Raw genomic sequence first — 23,605 nt, forward strand, 5'->3', positions numbered from 1 at the left:
CATGTACAGGGCTGTGTCTGAAATTTAAGAAGAGGCTAAAGTAATCTAAGATGATAGAAATCAAAAACTGGTTGCCTGTGGAGTTTGTGATTGACTTGAAACAGGCATGAAAGACCTCTCAGGAGTGATAGAAATATTTTATATCTTGACTGGGGTGTTGGTTAGATGGGTACATATATTTGTTAAAACTCAACAGATTGTGTGCTTTCGATCTGTTTATTTTACTTTAAAGTTTACTTTCAATTTAAGAAAGACAAAAACTGATGTCTTACAAAATGTTAGTGGTTTCTTTCCATGAAAAAATGTTCTCCTCCATTTTAGAGAATTTCTTTACCAATAAAAGATATTGATATAGGACCAGCATTAGAATGACTGTCCACAGGCCTAATCCCAGTGTAATTTGGAGAGAGAGCGCCTGGGTCATGGAGGGACAGAAGTTAGAAATATGTGGAAGGAGCTTAGGTTTTAGAAAAAGTTTAGAAACAGAACTCAAAGCTCAGGAAAGCCAGGCAGGCTGCAGGAAGGCAAAGAAGGCTTCCCGATTGTGGGCTAGGATTTTGTAAGCTTGGGCCCTTTCTACTCGTGGTTTTCCTCAACTGCCATTTGTGTTTTCCACATTTCTCTTCCTTGTCATTTATTATGTCCCTTTCATCTTTCTGAGGTCCTCGTACTTTACCATAATGGCACAGGGATTGGGTCTGAAAACTGGAATCAGTCACTTGTCTACATGAAATAATTACTGGAAGAAATTGAAATTTTTTCCCCTAAATTTTAACAAAATATTTTAGAAAATGGCAAAAGACGTTAGTTTACTTATTTGGCTTTTCAGAATTCCTTTTGCTTCATAAATAAATAAGTACATAGACAAATAAATAAGTAAGTAGATAAATCCATCCATCCATCCCAAGAGTAATATATATATATATATATATATATGTATATATATGTATGTATATGTACGTATTTCTCAGTCTACTTAGAAATAGCTAGTGACGAGTGAAACATGCAGATAGTTTGTCAAAACTCATCAAAGCCACAGGATATAACAAATTAGGAAACTAATTTCTTACTGGATTTGAAAAAAATATGTAAACACAGGTAGAATATGTGCCATTTGTGGACTATGATCACTTGCCTTCTTCCAAATGGTTAATTACTAGACGAAGAATAATAAAAATGTAAGGGAACTAGGCTTTTGTTGAAATCATTTCTTTAGAATATTGGCTGTGCTTTGCTTTGCTCATCTAATTTTTTTTGATTCATGCACCAGCCACACCCTCATAAGTGCACATTTCTAGACAAATAAATTATACTCGTGTTGCTTTGTTGTGGACTAACCAAATACATTCTTTTGTTCAAAGATGGGTGGAACAAGACCCAAAAGAAATTCTGCAGTCTGTCTATGAGTGTATAGAGAAAACATGTGAGAAACTTGGACAGCTCAATATTGACATTTCCAACATAAAAGGTATTTTTAATAGACTATTTTTCTCCATGCATGATTATCTCCATCAAGTTCATTCATTCATTCACTGCATGATCGAGGGCCTGTGCCGTAGCAAGTATTTCTGTGAGAACTGAGGATGGGACCGTAAATGGGAAGATTAGGTCCCCGTTCGCAGGAAGCTTTTATTTCGGCGGGTGTGAGACCAACAGTAAGAACACACCGATACAAGCTGATTTCAGATACTGATCAGTCGGATGCAGAAACTAAAACTGCGTGGTATGGTGGGGTGTGCCTAGACAAGCTTACCTTAGGTTGGATGGCTAGAGAAGGGCTCTCTGAGGAGGTGACAGTTTTGCTGAGGTCTCAAAAGCCAAAAGGGGGCAATCATGCAAATATCCGGGAGAAGAGAGTTTCAGGAAAAGGAAACCGCGTGTGCAAAGGTCCTGGGGTGGGAATGAGTTTGGCATATTCCTGGATCAGGAAAACACCAGCATGTCAAAAGGGGAGGAAAAGAAGGATGAGGGCGGGGGTGGATAAGGGGTTTCAGTGGGAGCCGCAATCAGGGAAGTGGCCAGGGAGTTTGGGTGTTAGTTTCACAGGGAGCCAGCTGCAGGAAGGTTTTAAGCAAGGCGACGGGATTGACAGGATCTGACTTGAAGTTTAAAGACAACTTCCTGACTGCGGTGTGGAGCTGTGTGTGGGGTGGACGGTAAAGGTATGAGTGTAGACACAGGGAGACCAATGCTGCTGTGGAAGTCTTGAGACAGAGGATGGTGACCGGACAGTGGCAGCAGTGGAGGCGAAGTGAAGGGGCAGAACTTGCTGATAGATTGGATGTCAGGGTAGTAGGGACAGTGGCGCTGTCCGGGGAAGTGATGGGCCAGAGACGATGCTTGGGTTTTTTGCTGGAGCTCCTAGATCTGTCGGGGAACAGCTTGGGGGAGCGGTATCGGAAGTCAAAACATTTCACTTCCAGAATCTCCCTGAGATCAGTGACAGAGGTAGATTATTAACAGATCTCTATTAATTCCAGGCAGTGTTCATAGACCATCTATCTCCGTTTGCCTTTGCGTCATTCATTCCAGGAGAAAACAATCACCCGCTTATCAACGATTTGATGATGCTAGCCTGAAGGGTGGAAACATCACGTGGTGATGGTCCTCTCTTTATAGTTTAAAAATTTCAGGTTCATCCTTCAAGGGCCATGTTTTTCTTTTGTAGGTAATTTGACTCTAGATAAGGGTAACCATCAATTGGTAGTGGTGGTTTCTTGATTCACATCATGTCGACTCTGAGATTTACCAACACCCAATCAATCAATTTACTTATTGCTTTAGGTAGAGATACTGGGGAGAAAGTTGCATTTTTTTTTCCAACCTTTCCTCCATGTGTATCCATAAAACTTACCCTAACAAGACTAAACCTAGGGGTGCCTGCGTGGCTCAGTCAGTTGAACGTCTGACTCTTGATTTCTGCTCAGGTCATGATCTCACGGTTGGTCATGAGATCGAGCCCCTAGTCGGGCTCTGCGCTGGGTGTAGAGCCTGCTTCAGATTCTCTGTCTGTCCCTCTGCCCCTCACCCACTCAAGCATCTGGGTTCTGTCTCTATCTTAAAAAAAAAAAAAGGGGGGGGGACGAGAGACTCAACATAATCAAAACCATTCGTTGAGCAGACTCACGTGCGAGGAATGCCAGGGCAACAGTGGAGTACAAATAGGGTCGTGCGGCTAACAGCCAAGTGGGGGAAACAGGTGTCAATGCCATCGCACCTTAGTGGAGTATCGTACCCTCATTTCGTCCCTGCGTCTCTGTGGACGTGCCTCGGACTTCTTTTTTTCTTTTTTAGTGGTTATTTTTATTTTCGAGAGAGAGAATGAGTGACAGCGCGAGCAGAGAGGGAGACAGTATCGCTGTCAGCGCAGAGCCCGACGCGGGGCTCGAACCCATGAACCGTGAGATCATGACCCGAGCCCAAGTCGGATGCTTAACCGACTGAGCCACCCGGGCGCCCCTCAAACTTCTTTTAGAGCTGCATTCACCAGGTTTTAGATGAGTTGTGTATCAAAGTGACAGCTGGTTGTCTCCTTGAACTGTCCTCGCAGCTTTTGCAGTGTGAACAACCTACACGTGTAAGAGGCATTCGGTAGTGCACCCGTTACTAAGATATCCATTACCGAAGATGCGAAAGATCTAGGTGGCTTATAAAGCCATGTTCAGGATGTGGATTCCAGGGTGGTCAGCCTTGGTTTTGACCTCATGCTATCTCCCTTATCGGTCAGGTAGGCTGCAGTGTGTTGGCCTTCTGGACCGTGAGACTCGGAGAGCGTTCCTTTCCCTCTGGCTTTTGTGATATCTGTGAAAGTGCCGCACAACTCCAGTCGAAGTGACTTGTCTTCCCCTGGCGCTAATGCAGCTCTCTGTTCTACACTCCTCCGTGGCTCACCACTGGCAAACCCATACCTGAGCCAAAGTGACCCAGCACTTCCTTCTCAACAAACACCGGCGGGTGAGCTAGGTAGATTATGTTCCACAACCGCCTCCATACCAGGCCACTTGTGCTAATGTTTTCCCCCAGGTAGTTTGTTGAACTATGTACAACTCTAGATCTCAGAACGCTTGTGCTCCAAAGGATTTTCCGTCACCTAAAGCTAGCTGCAAGTGAGGGGAAAGGACTTACTGGAAGTCCCGTTAGCTACATAGCAGCAGATCACATTAAAATAAAGCACAGCTCCCCTGTCTTCTGGGCCAGTGCTCTTTCTCGTGAGCCACGCTGATAACCTCACACACCGCTTCACCGTTTGGTTCCGGTGTGGCCAATAAATCAGTTTCTGCAGCTGCAGGGCGAGTAGTCGTTAAGGCTGGTTGTATTTCTTTTGCAAACTCCAGTTTGATCGGTGTTGTCTGTCATCTGCCAGAAAGTTCATTGATTTCAGGTCCGTATGAGCAATGTCTCCAAGATGAACCTTCACTCTGTAGCTGGACAGCACTCGTGGCCCCACACAGGTACATAGGCTGCTTCTTTCCTTCTTAGGGAGTCTTAGCCCTGTTTGCCTGTTACTGGACTGAAGGAGCGAGGAAGCATAAAAACTGGAATTACTGGTTACGCTCATCCTCCTGTGATCGAAGCAAAGCATGACATACGCCACTTTCAAAGCCGAGAGGATAGGGGGGCCTGGCTAGGATCATGAGTTTGAGCCTCCTACTGAGTATAGAGATTACTTAATCTTTTTAAAAAAAAATCTGAGAGCATAAAATTTTCAGCATTTAAATTCTCTTGTGTCAAAAGTAATTGCCACACTGTTAGGGAAAGGGACCTCCCCCCCCATACCCACTGCCTCACCCTGCCAAACATATCTACACACATTTCTGTCTTCTGTCAGACTCCTAGTCTCAGGGGTCTCTGGGGGGGGGGTGGGCTCAGCAAGGCACCTCGTTGTCCCAAATAGATACCCAGCTGCGGCTGCCTCTCATTTCCAGTTGTTACAACATCCCTGAAGCACACATCTTCCAGAGACTGTTTTTCTTTGAAGCTTTGTCCCTCCTCCCACCTGGCAAATTTAGTAGCCTTCCTCCGGGACTCTTATTTTTTGCCACGTGTAGTGTCAGGGTTTGTTGTTTTTTTTTTTTTTTTCCTGAATATGTTCCAATTATAAATTATGATTTTATTTTTATTAATTTTTATAACCGGGCTCTAGGCCAGCGGGGCTTGAACTCACGACCCCAAGACCAAGAGTCACAGACTCTACCGACCGAGCCAGTCATGCACCCCTGACTTTATTTTTAAATAAGGATGCCTGCCATCCATAATTCCACCAACAACAATTACAACATCCGGTAGTATTTCCAAAGGCTTTTTCTCAGTATATTTTCCTAACAGCGATTATAACTTTCCACAGGCAGTGTTAAGCCAAATTGAACCAGAGATTTTGAAGTTAGCAGTTAATTCGTTCATTTTCCTAGCAGTACTCACTATTGAGAAAAATTCCTCCTGAGAAGGAACATACAGGTGAAGCAGGAACCTGCTAGATACAATGTACTACATTGGGCTGCATATATGCTGCTGCTGATAATATCTGTAACTAAATGACTGAGGGGCCAGGAAATTATATATACTTCATGCCTGTAACTTTCATATGCTCCTAAATGGGTGATAAACCAGGGTGGACGATTACAGAACCTGAATGTGTTATTCTGAGGAAGAGGGAATTAAGATTAAGAGAGGCACAGGTGCTGGGATTAGCAGTCAGAAAAGTTTGCTTTAAAAACAACACAGGGGCACCTGGCTGCCTCAGTCAATAGATCATATGACTCTTTAAAAAAAAATGTTTACTATTTTTGAGGGAGAGAGAGAACAAGGAGCAGAGGAGGGTGGGCACAGAGGGTCTGAAGCAGGCTCCTTGCTGACAGCCGAGAGCCCCATGCAGGGCTCAAACTCACGAACCATGACAGGATGACCTGAGCCGAAGTCGGACACTTAACTGACTTAGCCATCCATGTGCCCCGGATCATGTGACTCTTGATCTCAGGGTCATCAGTTTAAACCTGGCATTGGGGGTAGAGATTACATTGAAAAAAAAAAAAAACTTAAAAAACCCCAGGAATTTAGGGTAAACAGGACAAGAAGCTGGAATGCTGAGAAAGTTCAGAGGTGCTGCCCAAGACCTATGTGCCCTGGGGCAGTAATGGAGATGTTTTTATGGCTACAAGAGAATCCTGAGAACCTATTTCACCAGACTTGGGTTTTCTGCAAGAAAAGCAATTTTACTTGGCACAAAGGAATCAAACTAAGATAGAAAGGAAAGAAGGAGTGGTGAGGGAGGAACCTGTAACCCATGAATCAGATAGAGATAGCTCTAGATTTCATCCTGAGCACAAGTTAGAATGAGCCAATAAAGAGAGATAGCCTGAAGGGCATAGGACAGTGACTCAGAGACTTAGTCGGTTAAGCAGACCACTTGGGCTCAGGTCATGATCTCGCAGTTCATGAGTTTGAGCCCTGCGTCGGGCTCTGTGCTGACAGCTCAGAGCCTGGAGCCTGCTTCAGATTCTGTGTCTCCCTCTCTCACTGCTCCTTCCCTGTGTATGGTCTGTTTCTCTCTCTCTCTCCCTCTCTCTCTCTCTCTCTCTCTCAAAAATAAATAGACATTAAAAAAAAGTTAAAGAAAAAAAGAATCAGGACCATGTGTCATTGTTTCCCAGCACCCCTGTTTGCCACAGTCCTTTGCCTTCCATCTTGATTCCTGCAAACATTAGTGTCTTCTATTAAAAAAAAAACAACAAACCAAATCTCTTCCTTTTACCCTATGCCTCCAAGTTTCTTAGAAGTAGACTGTTAGTCATCTTTGTACCCTTAGAAAAGGTGTTTTAGTAAGTAAATTTGCATTGGATAAAGATTATCTCGATAAACATTTAATAGGCTCTCCAAGGAAAAAAGAAAGGGCTCAAATAAATAAACGAAAGTGGATGTTAAAACAGATAGCAAAGAAATACAAAGGATCCTAAGAGAGTGCCACTAACAATGATAGCTCAACAAATTGGACAACAGTAGAAAAAATTGATACATTCCTGGAAACATAGAGTCTAGACAGAACCATCAAGAAATAGAAAATCTGAATAGACCAACCATTAGCAAGGAATTTGAATCAGTAGTAATAAAAGTAAAAATAAACAAGCGGGACTGCATCAAACTAAAAAGCCTCTGCCCAGCAAAGGAAACCATCAACAAAATAGGCAACCTACTAAATGGGAAAATGTATTTGCAAATCATGTATCTGATACGAAGTTAATGTCCAAAATTACAAAGAACTCCTACAATTCAATAGCAGACAGTCTAAGTAAAAAAAAAAATGAACAGAGGGCCTGAATGTTGTTTTCCAAAGAAGACCTCCAGATGGCCAACAGGCACATGAAAAGATGCTCAACATCGTTCATCATCAGGGAAATGCCAGTCAAAACCACAATGACATATCGCATCACACCTGTCAGAATGGCTGCTTTCAAAACAGCTGTTGGTGAGGAGGTCGAGGAAAGGGACCCCTTGTGCACTGTTGGTGGGAATGTAACTGGGTGGGACCACTGTGGAAAACCGTAGAGAGGTGGCTCAAAAAACCAAAAATAGAACTAACGTGTGACCCAGCAAGTCCGCTCTGGTCTTTATCCAAAGAAAGTGAAAACACAAATTCAAAAAGATACATGCACCCCTATGTACATAGCAGTTCTTAACAATAGCCAAGACATGGAAACAACCCAAGTGTTCGTTGACGAATGAATGGAAAAAGTGTATATACAGACAATGGGATGTTATTCAGCCACAAAAAAGGAAACCTTGCCACTTGTGACAACGTGGATGGACCTTGAGGGTCTGCCAAAGTCAGACAGAGGAAGACAGACGCTGTATGATTTTATTTGTATGTGGAACTCAAAAAGCAACCCAAATGAAACAAAACTCGTAAATGCAGAGAATAGACTGGTGGTTCCTGGTTGGAGGGGGGACAAAATTGGAGTTGAGGTACAAACTCCAGTCATAAAACAGATAAGGCATAGGGCTATAATGTCCAGCCTCGTGACTACGGTCAACAATGTTGCGTTGCATATTGTGTAACTTTGTATGGTGCCAGGATGATACTAGATTTACTACGGTGATCACTTTGTAGCTTATACAATGTATCCAATCATTAGGCATATACCTGAAACCAGTATAATATTGTCAGTTACACCTCAGTAAAAAATACATGTATTCATTTTCCCTAGGCCAGTTTTCATTGCTCTCTATTACACATAAAATCTCCTTACAGTAAAATCTAAGTAATTGCTTTTTTAAATTTAGATTTTAGTGTATTGTTTTAAAAAGAAACTGTTGTTTTGAGCTTTAAAAAAAAGATTACTTAGAACAAAGGAACTGCTGGGCCCCCTCCACTCTGTGCCGGTCAGAACATTCCTGTAGCGTTTTATTCTGGGCGTGCAGCTTGAACAGAAAGTTGCGTGTTGCTTGGAGAGTTGGTGAAGGCACTTTAAATCGTGCCATGTGGAAAGGTGCCTGGATGGCTCACTTGGTAGAGCAGCTGGCTCTTGATGTTGGGGGGTGTGAGTTCAAGCCCTGTGCTGGGCAAAGGGAGTACTTAAAGCTACAAGGAAAAGGATTTTTCTTTTTTTTTAAACACCGAAGTTGTGAATAGAGATTGATCTGTTTTGAGAGAGGTAGAGAGTATCTTGTCAACGGAAGTGCTAGCCGAATGGTCACGTGACAAGTGGTTCTCGGGAAGATTTAAGCAAAAGATGTGTTGTTGATTATACAGCCTTTAAAGTCGGTCCTCACCGTACATTCTGAAAGAGCTCGATCCTTTAGGTCAGTGCGTTCACCCTAGGCTGCATAGTAGAAATCGCTTGGCGGGGGGAGTTTAAGGAAAAACACTAACGTTCAGGTCCTGTCCCAGTCTGTGAAATTGGAATGTTTGGACCATGAAGTGGACATTGATATTTTTTTCAGAAGCTCTCCAGTTGATGCTAATGTGCAGCCAAGTCTGAGAACCTCTGATTTGGCTGAATAAGCTGAATTGAATAAAATGGTATGCATTAGTATTTTACTTATAATAACTGTAACTTTAGCATTTGAGTTCCGTAGAGGTCAGTATACTGTAAATACCATCACGGATTGTATTTATGCCCAATTTAAATTTGTATGTCTTACATTATTAAAATACAGGACCGAAACAATTTGTAAAGAACCACAATATGAGGTTGCCTGGCAGGAAGAATTTTATCTGTAGCTATTTTCTCAAAACACAGGCATGTGCACGTGCACACACACAGAGAAATTGCTCATGGCAGTTAGTAAACAAATGAGTGAGGTGATTGCGGGTCGCTATAGAATAATGAATTGGCTATTATAAAGTTCGAATTATTGTATTCCCTTTTTATAAGGTAACCTGGGAGCCTTTCATTTGGATATTGATCTGAGTCTGGGTCCATGTTGTCATGTGCCGGTAGCGAAGTGGGAAGCAGCCTGTGGAAATAAAAAGAAGCACTTGTTGACCTTGGCTGTTCACTTTTCCTGGAGCCGCTCAAAGACAGTGCATTCAACACCACTACAAAAGTGCCAAATGTTTTTTCAAACTGTTAAGTTTAGTTACGCATGTAAAAAAACCTTTTTTTTTTTTTTTTTAAAGAACTGTTCTCCTGAAGTCGTTTTTTACTTGTTTAATTTTCTACTCCCTTCTGTGTAACTTTCTCTTTAAAGCTATTGGTGTCAGTAACCAGAGGGAAACCACTGTAGTCTGGGACAAGCTAACTGGAGAGCCTCTCTACAACGCTGTGGGTAAGCTGCTGTTCATTGATGTCATATGCCTTTCTCCACTGGCAGACATTGTCACACTGAAGTGTCTGGCTCAAAGAGCATGCAGTCATGTTTCTTCTACTCTGATGGGATGGGCAGAAGAGTCCTCCAAGAGATTAGTTGTTATGTATTTACAGATATTTATTCACACCTTGAATTATCTGTTTACCTTGCTTTCCCCTTTTCCCGATTATTTGTATTATACAAGTGGTTCATTGTAGCCAGAACTGTTTCATAGTCCCTGAAATCTCACCTCCTCCCCTTCAAGACTCCAAATCATACATTATACGTGTTCGCAGTCATCTCGTTCTTCCCGTTTGTAATTTTAATGGACTCATCTGAGGTCAGGACAATAAAATCTCCAAACGTGAGCTCCTTCTGCTACGCATTTGGCTCGTTCAGCAGGGGTTCAAACCCTCAAAATCTCAAATACACCAACGTTAGGTATCCCCTCTTATTCAAATGTAAATGACCGTGAGTATATTTTAGCATACTCTTAGCACATGACATTTGCGCTAAATGACACTGTCACTTGCCGAAAGTAAAATTTTGTTGTAAATATGGTCACTAAAAGGCATCGTTGTATTTACAAATAGCAAAACACAAGTTTTTGTCCATAAAATACCACGTTTGTGGGGTGGCGTTGGAGGCAGAAATTGTCAGAGATGGGATGATCGATAGAGTGAGCTATTTTTCCTTTAGAGTTACTTTAGTGGTATAGTTCCTTTAGTATTGATTGGAAGAAAGTGATATTCAAGCAGAAAATATACTAAAAACGTGCCTTGTAAGAGTAGCATGAATCCTTTGCAAATAATCTTTATAAAACGTTAAGGTATTTAATGTTATCGTGTTATCAGGAAGCATTTAGGATGTCGTGTGTACTTGTGATAAAAAATTAAAGACTTCAAAAAATGTCAACGAATTGCAACCACAGGTCCTTTTTCACAAAAGTGCATGTTTTAAATCTTTATTTTGTTCTCATTCTCCTGAGCAAGTAATTTTGAGTATCCGTAAAGCAGGATATTACGGTGTTCGTGACTGATACCTAGGGAGTATTCTTTCCTGCATCACTGTTAGCCAACTTCTTGAACTAGTTAGGGTTTTATTTTATTTTTCCCCTAGGGAAGTGGAGGGACCATCTAAAAGGAACCAGAAAGTTCCCGTTAAACTCTAAACTTTGAATTGTAAAAATGCAACTTTGGACTTTGAGTTGTCATTTTAAAATAATGCAACTAGGTTACTTGAAGTTATAGTTAAAGACTTAAGTAAATATCTTACCGGAAATAGTTTCTTTTTCTGATGTGCTGATCTACTCATTTTCTTTTCTTCTACCTGTGTCCTTCTGTGCCCCATTCTTTGGGCTTTTCAATACTAATTTATACAGCACCTATGAGGTATGAAGAACTTTTGTCAATCCCTGAAGCACGCACATGTTTGAGAACCTCCTGGTTTGGTGCTACCCCGGATGTATTATAGAGGATAGATAGGAATTACTGGCCGGTTTTGTAAGCACTTTGTAATCTAGTTTTAGGAAGACACTAACACAGAATTAGGGAATAGTTGATGAACTATGCTGCTAAATTGAATGGGAATTAGAGCAAGTGTACGTTAGTATGGATGTTGAATTCAGGGCATACCTTTTGAGGACGTTGAACTCCATTTTAGGTCTTGAAGAAGGTACTGGATTACTTTAGGAAAAGGGAACATTGAAGGCTAGTGTGAACGAGCTCTGAATGTGAAAATGTGTACACGTATTTCACCCAGAGTAAAGACACTGATGAGTTTCGAGGATAGGAGGATTTATTTATGAGTTATTATGAATAAAACTAATAGTGATGATAATGCTCACTCAGTAAGTGCTAACCTTACTATGTACTAGGGATTGTGCCGAGCTATTTACCTGTATTATTTAATCTCAGTGACCCTGAAGCAGGTTTTACTTGCCTTATTTTACAAGTGAATTCTGGAAAAGCTCGATATTTTGTCCAACGCTACCTAGCTAAAAGTAGAGGTAAAGCCACAGTTTGGACGTTTATAAACCCCTCCAACCCCAAAGCCTGTGTTCTCGTTTGGATAAAGAGGGCTTGGTAAGGATATAGAGGGCTCTAAAAGCCATTCACTGGGTGACATGGGATGACAAAATGAATAATAAAGGAGAGTTTAGCTTCCCATATGGTGGAATGGGTTGTTTCACATGTCTACCGAGCACAGCTCAAGAAGTTGTACAAAACAAAGCAAAACTCTGTCTGAGGGACTGGAAGCCTATCAAGGCAGCGAGGAATTGTGGGGCCACGTTACAGGAGAGAAGGAAAGCCCAGAGAGTTAAGCCTGGCGTTTGGTGTTGCTTATTCTGTAGAGATACCTGTAGCTTCTAAAAGAAGTAGCTGAGGGGCGCCTGGGTGGCTCAGTCGGTGAAGCGGCCGACTTCGGCTCAGGTCATGATCTCATGGTCCGTGAGTTCGAGCCCCGCGTCGGGCTCTGTGCTGACAGCTCAGAGACTGGAGCCTGTTTCGGATTCTGTGTCTCCCTCTCTCTGACCCTCCCCCGTTCATGCTCTGTCTCTCTCTGTCTCAAAAATAAATAAATGTTAAAAAAAAAATTAAAAAAATAAATAAATAAATAAAAGAAGGAGCTGAAGTTAAGCAGCATTTTCACAGGTCGATGGACATAGGGAGGTCAAAGGTAGTCAGGCTGCCAGGGCTGGAGATGAATGTTGGTCAAATCCTAGACTTGTGATTGCAAGTGCAAAGGGCCGACCCTGGAAGTGAGGAAAACTGGAAATACACAAACCCTCACAGGAACTACAGCCTGGATTGAAGTCATTTAAAGCACTGGGTGAATTCTGGTGATCAAACATTGCTAACGCTTCTAGCCTAACTTCCTTTCAGAAACAAAAATGAACCCTTTCTGGGGAAAAATTCTCTCTAGAGGCTTTCATGTACGATTTCTAGTTTTCTATAAAAAGAATCAAGCATACAGAACAAGATATGACTAAAGACCAGCAGAGACAAATGACCTTAGAAATAAACCCATAGGAAATCCTGATATTAGAATTTTCAAACTTCATTTTTTTTCCAAGTTTATTTACTTTGAGAAGGGGTGGGGGGAGAGAATCCGAAACAAGCTCCACAATGTCAGTGCAGAGCCCTAGGCAGGGCTCGATCCCACGACCCTGAGATCATGACCTGAGCCATAATCCAGAGTCAGATGCTTAACCAACTGAGCCACCCAGGCAGCCCAAGAGTTATCAGGCTTTCAAGTGATCATGATTAACATGTTCAAGGAATTCCTTGACAAGAATGATCACCTTAGTAAAGAGTTGGAAGTTTCAAAATAGAAATTCTAGAACTGTACTAAAAACTCAGCTGATGAGTTTTATATCAGATTAGACACAGCTGAAGATGAATTAGTGAACTGGAAGAGAGTGAAGCACAGAGAGACAAAGGTTTGGAAAATATAGAAAAGACTCTAGGAGAAAGATGGAGTAAGGTGAGGAGGTCTAACATATTTGTAACTGGAGTCCCAGGAGAAAAAAGAAATGATAAGGTTTTTCAGATTCAGGAAGCACTGTGATTCCCAGGCACGATAAATACACAGAAAGCCATATGTAAACATATGCGGAGACCTGAAGATAAAAAGTAAAAAAAAATTTTTTTTAATTTTTTTAATGTTTTATTTATTTTTGAGACAGAGAGAGACAGAGCATGAACGGGGGAGGGTCAGAGAGAGAGGGAGACACAGAATCTGAAACAGGCCCCGGGCTCTGAGCTGTCAGCACAGAGCCCGATGCGGGGCTCGAACCCACAGACTGTGAGATCATGACCCGAGCTGAAGTTGGACGTTCAACCGACTGAGCCACCCTGGCACTCCAAAAAGTAAAAATTTTTAAGTAGCCGAAAGCTTTGACCTTCAAGAGGGCCACCCTGACTTGCAGGGGCTTCTGGCTGGCTCGGTCAGTGGAGCATGCGACCCTTGATCTTGGGGTCGTGAGTTTGAGCCCCACGTAGGGCATAGAGATTACTTAAAATAAATCTTTAACAAAGAGAGAGCGTCACATTGACTTTCAGTTAATTTCTCGATGGAAAAAAAGTAAGTCAGAACACAATAGAATGAAATCTCTAAAGTGCTCAAATAAAACCGGAACTTCCGCCTACGATTCTATACCCAGTGAAAATAGTCTTAAGTAATTAAAGTGAAACATAACAGCAAAGACAAGCAAACACTGATAGAAATCATTACAAGCAAACCCCCACTGAAAGAAAAAGTGAGCGCTGTTTTTCACATAGAAGGAAAATGTTCTCATGCGGAAAGTTGGCAATGCAAAGTCCTAGAAAGAGTAAATATGTAGGTCAGTCTGAATGAATTTTGACTGCATAAAACAATAACATTATGATGTTCAAAATGTATTAAGAATTAAAATACATGGCAACAGTTGTACATGAAAGGAATTGGGGGTAGATGAGTTTCAACTGTTTTGAGGTCCTTGTATTGTCAAGGATATATGTTTTAATAATCTCTAGGGTAAGCAATGAGAGTAAAATGATGTATAATTAACCAGCTTATAAAGGGGGAAAATTAAATGCTTTTTTTTAAAAAAAGGCAAGAAAGGAAAGAAAAAGGAATGTGAAATGGGAAGGAAGGACAAATAGAAACCATTTAAATCCAAATATGTAAGTAAGTATATTCCAAAGAACAAGATTCAGGGCACCTGGATGGCTCAAGTCAGTTGAGTGTCTTTTTGAGTTCGGCCCGGGTCATGATCTCACGGTTCGTGAGTTCAAGCCCCCCATCGGGGTCTGTGTTGACAGTGCGGAGCCCGTTTGAGATTCTCTTTCTCTCTTTCTCCCTCTCTCTCTGCCCCTCCTCCGCTCGTGTGGTCTCTATCTCATAATAAATAAATAAACTTAAAAAAAATATATTAGAAAGGACAAGATTTCGTTTCTCCACAGTAAAATCTAGCAAAGGGGTTGAGACTGCTCATCAGTTAATGGGAATAGTGGAGAGAAGGCAAACCCGAGAGACCTTTTCGAGGAAAGACACAACCTGTAGGTTTGTAAATCAGAGCATAAAGATGAGGCGGGGTGGTGGGGGTGCGGGACAGGGCTACAAGATTTTTAGCCTGAGAGAACAGAAGGAAACTAGTATTTAAGGGGTGCGAGCCTGGGAGAAAAATGGCTCGCTTCTTTGAGCAACGTGAGTCCCGGACTTGGAATCAAAGCTCATCCCTCGGCAAGTAGGTCTGTGGCTCTTTTATAAAGAGACTGTCCAGATGTTAGATGGAGATTAAAAGTTGGTACCAGAAAGGTGCTAGTCTCAGTTTATTATGGATGACTTCACTAGAGGAATGAATGTACATCCTTCAACAAGAGTTTAAGTGCCTTTCTGTGTATAGGTTCCGTGGTGACCCCTACACAGACAGTGACAAGCCAGGCAGGAGGCAGACACCATGCTTGCCTTTGTGAGTCAGGAGCCTAGGGATCGATACCCGGAAGTGAGAAGAAGGAAGGGGAATAGAGACAGAGGAGAGAGAAAGGAGTCATGAGCTGGGAAGAGAAGCCACTAGGTCATGACAAGGATATAGGTTCTGCCTCCAGTTTTATGTCACCCAGGAAAACGCCAAGGTGTCCTGTCTCCATGCAAATCTGAGCTGAGAATATTTACATGGTGTTAAGCCTTCGGCAGCTTTCTCCGAAAACAACACCAGGTGGGATTGATGGAAACAGAATCAGATTTTCACAGATCTTTGTCCTTGAGCTTCGTCTTTGTGGATATCACAGTCTGTGGGTTTTAGTCTCTCTCACCCTCTCTTTGTCCCTTTCTTGTAAATCTGTCGCTCTAGGCCTGTCTTTCTCTTCATCTCTCGCTTTACTTACATAACTCGGTTATGTAACTGATGAGCAATATTTGTTATAGACTAGCAAATGGGAGAAGCAGTCTGCACTTCTCTTTTTTAAAAATTGCTTTTTATGTGGCCTCCTGTTTTACGGTTCGAGGTCTCCTGATATGCAGTCAGCTCAGTCGCCCCCGGAACGGCGACCACTGCTCAGTCGCCCCCGGAACGGCGACCGGTAGGAGGATTTCAGGGTCAATCAGTGGACCCGAAGCACATTCGATGAAGAAACTTAACACTGAGCAAGGCTTTTTTTAAACGTGTCTTTGTTTACTGACATATTTTGTAACAGATACAAGCACGGAAAGAAAGTTTAAATCAGTCCATTGAGGCACAGGTGGCCTGTTTCAGAAGTTGCAAATAGTGTGAGAGTTGATGCGTTAATTGTGTGATGAGTGAGGTAAACGTTGCAGTTGATGTGTCCCTGACCCCGGGCGGTGCTTTTCTCTCCCCGCCATTAGCATCCTCTTCATCAGTATTCTTCTCCGAAGACTTCCCTTCACCCCAAGCCTCGCCCTTTTTCTAAACCTTTCCCTTCCCAAACCAGCTTTTACTAGGGGTCCACACACCTTGGTGTCTCCCGAGTATTACTGACGAGAAAGGTTGGGGGTTACAAACACACCATAGATGAAGCCAAGCACAACTGCAACTACGCACCCAAACCCCACAGCACCGAAGCGGTGTGCGTGTCACGTGGGGAAAGGCTTGAATCCGGGGTGTTTCATATCTTCGTGTGCACATTTCACGATCGCTACCTGCTGCGATACCACCCGGGCTCCAGTAGCTTTCTGTGGAGCACGGTTCATGGTTTAATATCAAAATATGATTCATATTAAAGACGAATATCCAGGGAGGCAAGAGTCATTGATTTAAGATCTTTATATGTTAGAGAAAACCACCGACAAACATTATTGGTCTCCGGTCCATTTTTTCCTTATTTAAATGTCATTGCAAACATCTTTTTCTAAGTTGTTGCATTTAAAATTCCCTATGGGGCACCTGGCTGGCTCAGTCGGTGGAGCGTGTGACTCTGGATCTCGGGGTTGTGAGTTCGAGGGGTGCTTGAGCCCCATGTTGACTATAGAGATTACTTCAAGTAAGATCTTTTAAAAAAAGTTCCCTGTGACGTATAAACTCTTTTCTGCAGAGAGTTGCACTTTTAAACACTGGTCATCTTCTTTGCCTTTTTTAATGTTTATGTACTGGTTAACCCTGGGCCAATGATTAAACTTGTGTAATTATCTGTTGAGATCTGAAGGAACCTTGAGCTTGTTTTTTTTGTTTGTTTGTTTGTTTGTTTTTTAACCTCGTCTGGACCTGGATTAGGTTTCAGAGTATCAGCATGAAAGAAAACCATAAATGGCCAACTATCTAAAACGTGGAAGCATACTTTTTTTGTTTCGTTTCATTTTTATTGTTTTGCTTTGGAAGGGAGATTTTTTTTACTTTTGTCAAATCTAGAATATTCGGCTTTATCAAGATCTACTTACATTTCTCCTTATGTCCAGTCCTTTATTACAGGGTTTTTTGAATGCCTTCCATTTCCTCCATTTGGGGTAAAAAAAAAAAAAAAATACTGCTGTTTTTGTAATTATTCAAGTCTTCAACTCCAGGCCAGTTTAAAAAGAAACTGAATTTGATTTCAACTTTGAGGTTTCTGATCTTTACTGTTTATATTCCACTGATGACTTTAAATTCATCCTGGCTTACCTGTGTCATAGGGGTTTCATGCTGCATTCAGACTCTGGGTTCTGGTCCTGGCTTTTCCACTTCTCTCCATTCTGTGTCTTCCCTTGACAGTTAGACTGGAGAAATTCACAGTGTGGACTTCTAGGCACGAGGCGAAGATCAATGAGCTAATACACGTAGAGTGCTTACAATAGTGCCTGGCAGAGTAGAAGGCTTCAGTGTTAGCCACGGCCACTGTTTGGAATTGACTGATAGTCTTTTTCACCCAGGAATGCCAGATGGAATGATTGATTTATACATGCCAGGTGTTCTTAGGGGACATGCAGAGCCTACGTGGATCACACACGCTTGTGTCAGTCCTTGGCGTCCCGGCATTTATACACCTAAGACCCGAAATAGGTTCAGCCCCCCACATTGTGGCATATACACGTTTTAAATCACCGCCTCTCCCCCCCCAACTCTGCATTTTTCTTTTGGCCCCCAGTGACTTCTGAAAATGTGATCAGGGGAAGGACAGTCATCGATTACGGTCTCTTCTCCTTTGCAAGTGACCTCTTGCCCCGCTTAATGAATAACTTTTGGCCAGCGGTAACGCATAGCAGTTCCATCTGGTTTACTGTTATTATATTTCTTGTTGGGGAGACAGCCCCGTAACACTTTGCGGAACTGCCAGAAGCCCTCGCTCGGGGTGCGCTCCGTAACCCGGAGCCCCGGCTTCATCTCCCTCCTCGGCCTGCCTGCAGCTCCTCGCGTGCTCGTAGCAAACCCGCTCAGAGACGTGTTGTGTGCCTCGGCTTCTGGTCAACTGAAAATAATTAAGATTGTTTCTAGTTAATTTTGAAATTTTTTCTTAGGTCCTTTTCCCTTCTATCATTATGACAAACCCAAACTGATGCACCTTTCTAAATATTCTAAATGTCGTCTCTTCCTCTGGACTGTTACTGCATCGCCTAACTAACCCCGGTCCGTGGGCAGTGAGGCAACCGCATCTCTCTTCACTGTGCAAACTATGTCGTTCAGACCTGACTAAGTCTAACAGACAGCTAGTGGATGCGACTCTATTTAGTACAAATGAAAGTTTATCACGTCATCCAAATTGGATTTTTTTTACTTGTTTATTTGATGATTTGAACCATCTGAATCAGATTTTCTTGGTCTAAATAAGGGACATACCTTATAGAAGCAGGCTATCTAGTGTTTGGGACTCCCGAGCGTCTGTTTTCCTTCTTATTTTTTTCCAAATCACTTTGGAACTTAGCCATTCCCTGTGCCCTCCAGACACGCTTCTCCCGTTTGTGGTGGTGGGCTTCCCCTCCTGCCAGCCTCCCGGGGAAGTGCTTTCTTGGGGCCATGACTTCCCAAAGCAGCCTTTTCATGTCTTCCCGTGGATCGCCCCAACAGTGACTGTGGCTCACTTCTTAGCCTTCCTTTGTAAGGGATGCTCACTCACTACATAGCACAGCCTTTCGATTTACTGGTTGGGCGAACAGTCAGTAACCAGCCTGGGCCACTTTTCTAACGAGGACGCAGATAGGTGGCCAGGTGGGGAAGAGTCATCCTGAACAAGAAGCACCTATTTACCTGGTCTTTGTCCACACGGACGGGGTCCACCGAACCAGAGACTCTGACCAGACTGCCTTTGTTTCCCTTCTACTCCATGTCTCTTCCTTTTCCTTTTCTACGCTCAAATGTGTAGAAAGTGTTCGTTCTCATGAACTTGCCCAAGTGATCTACCGTTTCCTAAGCGGTCAGCAAGAGAACACAGACCTTGAATCTGGCCACCTCTAGCGTGAACTGCCATTATTTCTCCTAATGCTCCAGCCGCTCCAGTTTCTCCTGGCCCTTCCGATCCGGTTGCCGTTGTCCCCTCTGGCTCTTCAGTTCCAGCTGCTGGCGCTTCCTCAGGTATTGCTGTTCTGGCTCCTGCTCCCTTCCCGGCCTTCCGACTCAGACGCCACGGGGGAAATTGACCACTGAAATTGACCACCGCTGCTGGATATGGATCTGGCACCTTTGATTGTTCTCAGAAATTACCTCCACAAGGGGCTTAGTCCTCCAGCTTGGGGCCTTCTCTTTGGCTTTTGGTCTCTTATTCTGCCAATCTAATTCTGCCATCTTAGCTTCTTTAATGAGTTTTCTAATTTTTTTTTTGTTCTTAATTCCATTAATTTTCAGCATTTGTGAATTGTTTGGTAGTGTATCAACCACTGACATTTTTCTCCTTGGCAGTTGTACTAATTCATTCCATGTATTCTAATTACCTTAAACTCTTGGGCTATAAAAACAAAGTGAACCTGCCAGCCTTCTGTGATCATGGAATAATGGCAGCAGAGAGACTGCAGAGCCCATCTAGTCTGACTGCCTCGTTTTATACTCAGGAAATCAAGGCCACAAAGGGTAAAATGACTTGCTTGAGTCACGTAGCTTATTGGTGGCAAAGTCAGAAGACAAACAACTTTGGTCTCCTGATTTGACATCCAGTGTTTTGACTCTTTTTGGTGAGAGTTTGATTCTGTGCATTCCATTCTGGATACTCTCAAGGTCTCAAGTGAGGAGTAAAGTGCCCCAGTTACTTAAGTGGTTGTTGTCAAGGAGCAATAGAGTCACAGAGCCACTGGGACTCAGAGAAGACAACTGGGCATGAGTTTACCTGTCGTTGTGTTTTTGTTTTTGTTTTTGTTTCTTTAATTTTTTTTTTTACATTTATTTATTTTTAAGAGACAGAGACAGCACAAGTAGGGGAGGAGCAGAGAGAGAATGAGACACAGAATCTGAAGCAGGATCCAGGCTCTGAGCTGTCAGCACAGAGCCCAGTGCGGGGCTCGAACTCACAAACCACGAAACCATGACCTGAGCCGAAGTCGGACGCTTAACCGACTGAGCCACCCAGGCGCCCCTCTGTCATTTTGTTTTTAAAGAAATAATTGGAACAAGTTCCATATCCTAAAGACCAGGCCCTAGAAAAGAGGCTCTCAAGTTCTAGTATAATACTGAATAACTTGGGATGTTTATAACAAAAGTACAAAGAGTCAGGCCTTCCTTGCATACACCTGCAACCAGAATCCTGCAAGGTAGGGCTTGGAGTGTGTAATTTCAGATTTTTCCAGGTAGTTCTCATGTGCTTTCTGGGTAAGAACCACTGCTGTGGAGTCTAGCAGTGTTTCTTAAAGGAGCGGGGGTTGGAAGGGGACACCTATGTAAAAGGCACATTTCTGGGATCCCTCCCTGGATCTACTATCCTAGAATTTCTGGGAATGGGGTCCATCTTTAACTTCCCTAACGATTATTTGCATTAAAACACAGAAAAGCACTCATCTAGGAGGCTCTGAGTCATTCCATAACAGCCTAGAACAATGACTTTCATGTCCTTTGTTCATGTCCCTTGATAAGAAATACATTTTACACCGTGACTCATCAAACTCCCATAACTAAAACAGAAGTTTCACAATACTTACCTTACTGAGTTGCGTGAACTCTGTTAGTTTCCATTCTAATCCATCCTGTTTCATTTTTTAAAAGTAGGTAGTTGAAACACACTCAATTGATTGAAAACCCCCGGCCCACTGGAGCTTGAAACACTGAAAATTGAGATGTGTTTGTTAATTCAAAGGCTCAAAACCTCTCTCTTGCATTCCTCTCCTTTTCCCCGTTACTCCTGTTAATACCTCCTGGGGTTGGTTGCCTATGAGGAAGGTCCGCTTTTGTCAGAGCCCTGCAATACTGCCCCTCTGAAAAGTGGACTGCCTTCATTCCCCGGGCATGGCAGTTCTCGCCAAGTCCACGCGGCTGCTGCTAATGGCTTACATCAATCACAGTGCAAGTAACGGAAGACTCAATCTGAACTAAATCAAGTTTAAAAAAAAAAAAACAACCCAAGAATGTTCTTGTTCATGGAACCAGCAGCGCAAGAGTCGCTTAGTTCAGGTGCTGTTTGATTCTAGACTCGGACGTTATGACCTGGATGCCCCACGAGTCTGTCTTTTCTTGGGATGGCTCCAGATGCGGCCGACGCAGCTCTCTCTTCTTGGGGGCCGCAGGCCCGGCCACACTGCCGAGGAGAGCTGCGGTGAAGCGAGTCCGGCAGACTGAGCACGAATCTCCGTTGGGCGGATGAGTCCACACGCGCTCCGCTGAGCCCAGTCCCTGGGATGCGGACGCGATGCTGGAGCTGGGAGTAGGGTCGCATCGCAGGCCGACCGCTCGGCTCAGGATGAGGGAGGGACGAGTTGCTTCGCAGAGTTTGAGATCCCGCGCTCGGGAGCGAGAGGGATGCGTGGTGGGCAGAGGTGCCACATGTGCCCTCTAGGCCTCGGAACCCCCGGTCTTCCTCTCTGCCTCCTGTTTCCTCGGTGGTGACCAGCCTGTGCCTGCTGCTTTTCACACCCGTAGAAACCAGTCTGCTGTCCCGAGGTAGCCACCGGTCAAAATCAAGCGCAGATGGCCCTCCATGAGGGAAGTGACAATTTAAGGGATCAGAAAGAACGGATTAAAATTCACTACAGAAAAGAACGGTTTTTTTCATTTTTTTAGTTTGCTTTTTTATGAAAAAACGACAACAGCTGGTTTTTAAACAGAGAGAGAGGAATCGGCTAGTTCAGGGTGCACCAGACTGTGCGTTGAGTGGCCAACATTCACGTGTGTGGTGGGCAAGCCTGTGTGCCCTTTAAATAAACCACAGGCCTGAGCCTTTTCAGGAGGCACCTGAGCATAGTCAGTGCCTAAAAATACCAAGTGACCACTAACAGATTAAAAGTGCGAGAAGGTTAAGTACAAAACTTAAATCTGACAAACAAAACTCTGCGGTCCTGTTGGTTCCCCTTCATCGTGGCTTTATGCACTACCCGATACCTTCTCTTTCTCAGGCCTTCTGTCGTGAAGCAGAACAGAAATATCTTCTCCTAGACGGTCAGAAAGGGGACGATAGTTGCTTACTATAAATGATGTTGCGCTCTTAAAATAGATTTTTTTTACAGTCTAGCACGGAGCAAGAATGGTGACCTTTAAACGGTTCTTGTAATGATTCTGGCCTGTAGCCTACTTTTGAAATGGAAGAGTTTGATGTAAATAAGCAATTCATACGTGAGAGACTGAATCTTACTTCTTCCTCCAATAAGTGGTACCGGGTGCTCTGCTCTGTCACAGATTGCTCCCAGGTTTTCTAAGATACCCGTTTTGTACACAGCATGGTGATCCTGAGCTGTGAATTCTGCCCTGGCAACTAGCCTGACGAGCATTTAGATTTTCTCCGTACTCCTGCATTCTTAGAAAATGCCTATCCAAAACATTTTTTCATTGTGGTTTTTTTTTTTTTTTCCTATAAAAAGGATACAAAATAAGGGCCCTAAGGTTTGTATTTTTCTAACTTGGTCTGTAATTTTGCATAAAACCTTTCAGTTCTTCCTCATAAATTTATTCTTTTTTCTAACAATATGCCCATTCATTTCTAATTTTCTAATTTCTTTTGAAAGCTCTAGCATTTTAATTGCTTATGGAAACTAATCGATCTCCTATCCTTGACAGTGATTTCATTAAGATCTGATTTTTTAAATGAAGTTTTTCATATATATTATTATATTTTGGTCTATAGTGTGGCTTGATCTAAGAACCCAGTCTACCGTTGAGAATCTTAGTAAAAGAATTCCAGGAAATAATAACTTTGTCAAGGTAAGAGATGTCTTCAAAAGTATACTATAAGAATGCTTGTTTAAAAAAAGGGTTTAGAGATTTCACCTGAAAGACTATTCGGGCCCTATATCCTATCGCACAGTAATTATTGGATACATTTTATAGACTATCCGCAGATAATTGAGGGTAACTCAAGTATTTACCTTTCTGTCTTCTTGCCCTGTGGTGGATTTGAGGATTCATATTCCAAGGTCGATAGGCTGAAGGGGATTATAAAGTGTCCCAGTGGCTTAAGCCATGCTTCCCAGGGCGTGCTTCCTATAATTCAACCATGCTTCCGAAATCTGTCCTTCTTGGTTTCTACTATCTGTCAAAGAAAGTTCCGGATGCTTTCGAGTTTTTAGGCATCTGGATTCAGAGGGACAAAGTAAAAGTCACTCCAACTCCTCCCGAACTCCTCTTCCACTTTATTCATATGAAGGAAGCTTATAAAAATTGCCTATATTTCAGTCCATATGTAGAGCTCTCTTCAGATAAATGAAGGGAGAGAGAATTTTTTTTGAAACTGGCAAGGTATTTTTCTTAGCAAGGTCAAGGCCAACTTCTCCTAGCATCCAAAGG

General features: G+C 42.8%; 1 protein-coding gene across 3 annotated transcripts in view; it reads left to right on the forward strand.

Annotated features, from left to right (window-relative positions):
• GK (glycerol kinase) overlaps positions 1 to 23,605 on the forward strand; it is a 75,661-nt gene that overhangs the window by 12,534 nt on the left and 39,522 nt on the right. For 2 of the 3 annotated variants that reach the window (XM_049643654.1, XM_049643655.1), the window contains exons 3-5: positions 1,362 to 1,468; positions 9,685 to 9,762; positions 22,947 to 23,023. In XM_049643654.1, coding sequence (XP_049499611.1) covers positions 1,362 to 1,468; positions 9,685 to 9,762; positions 22,947 to 23,023 — 262 coding nt within the window. Of the gene's footprint in view, positions 1 to 1,361; positions 1,469 to 9,684; positions 9,763 to 19,180; positions 19,265 to 22,946; positions 23,024 to 23,605 lie in introns of all 3 variants that reach the window. The other variant, XM_049643656.1, reaches the window with a different exon arrangement.

This window comes from Panthera uncia, chromosome X (genome assembly GCF_023721935.1).
Source record: "Panthera uncia isolate 11264 chromosome X, Puncia_PCG_1.0, whole genome shotgun sequence".
Lineage (NCBI taxonomy): Eukaryota > Metazoa > Chordata > Mammalia > Carnivora > Felidae > Panthera > Panthera uncia.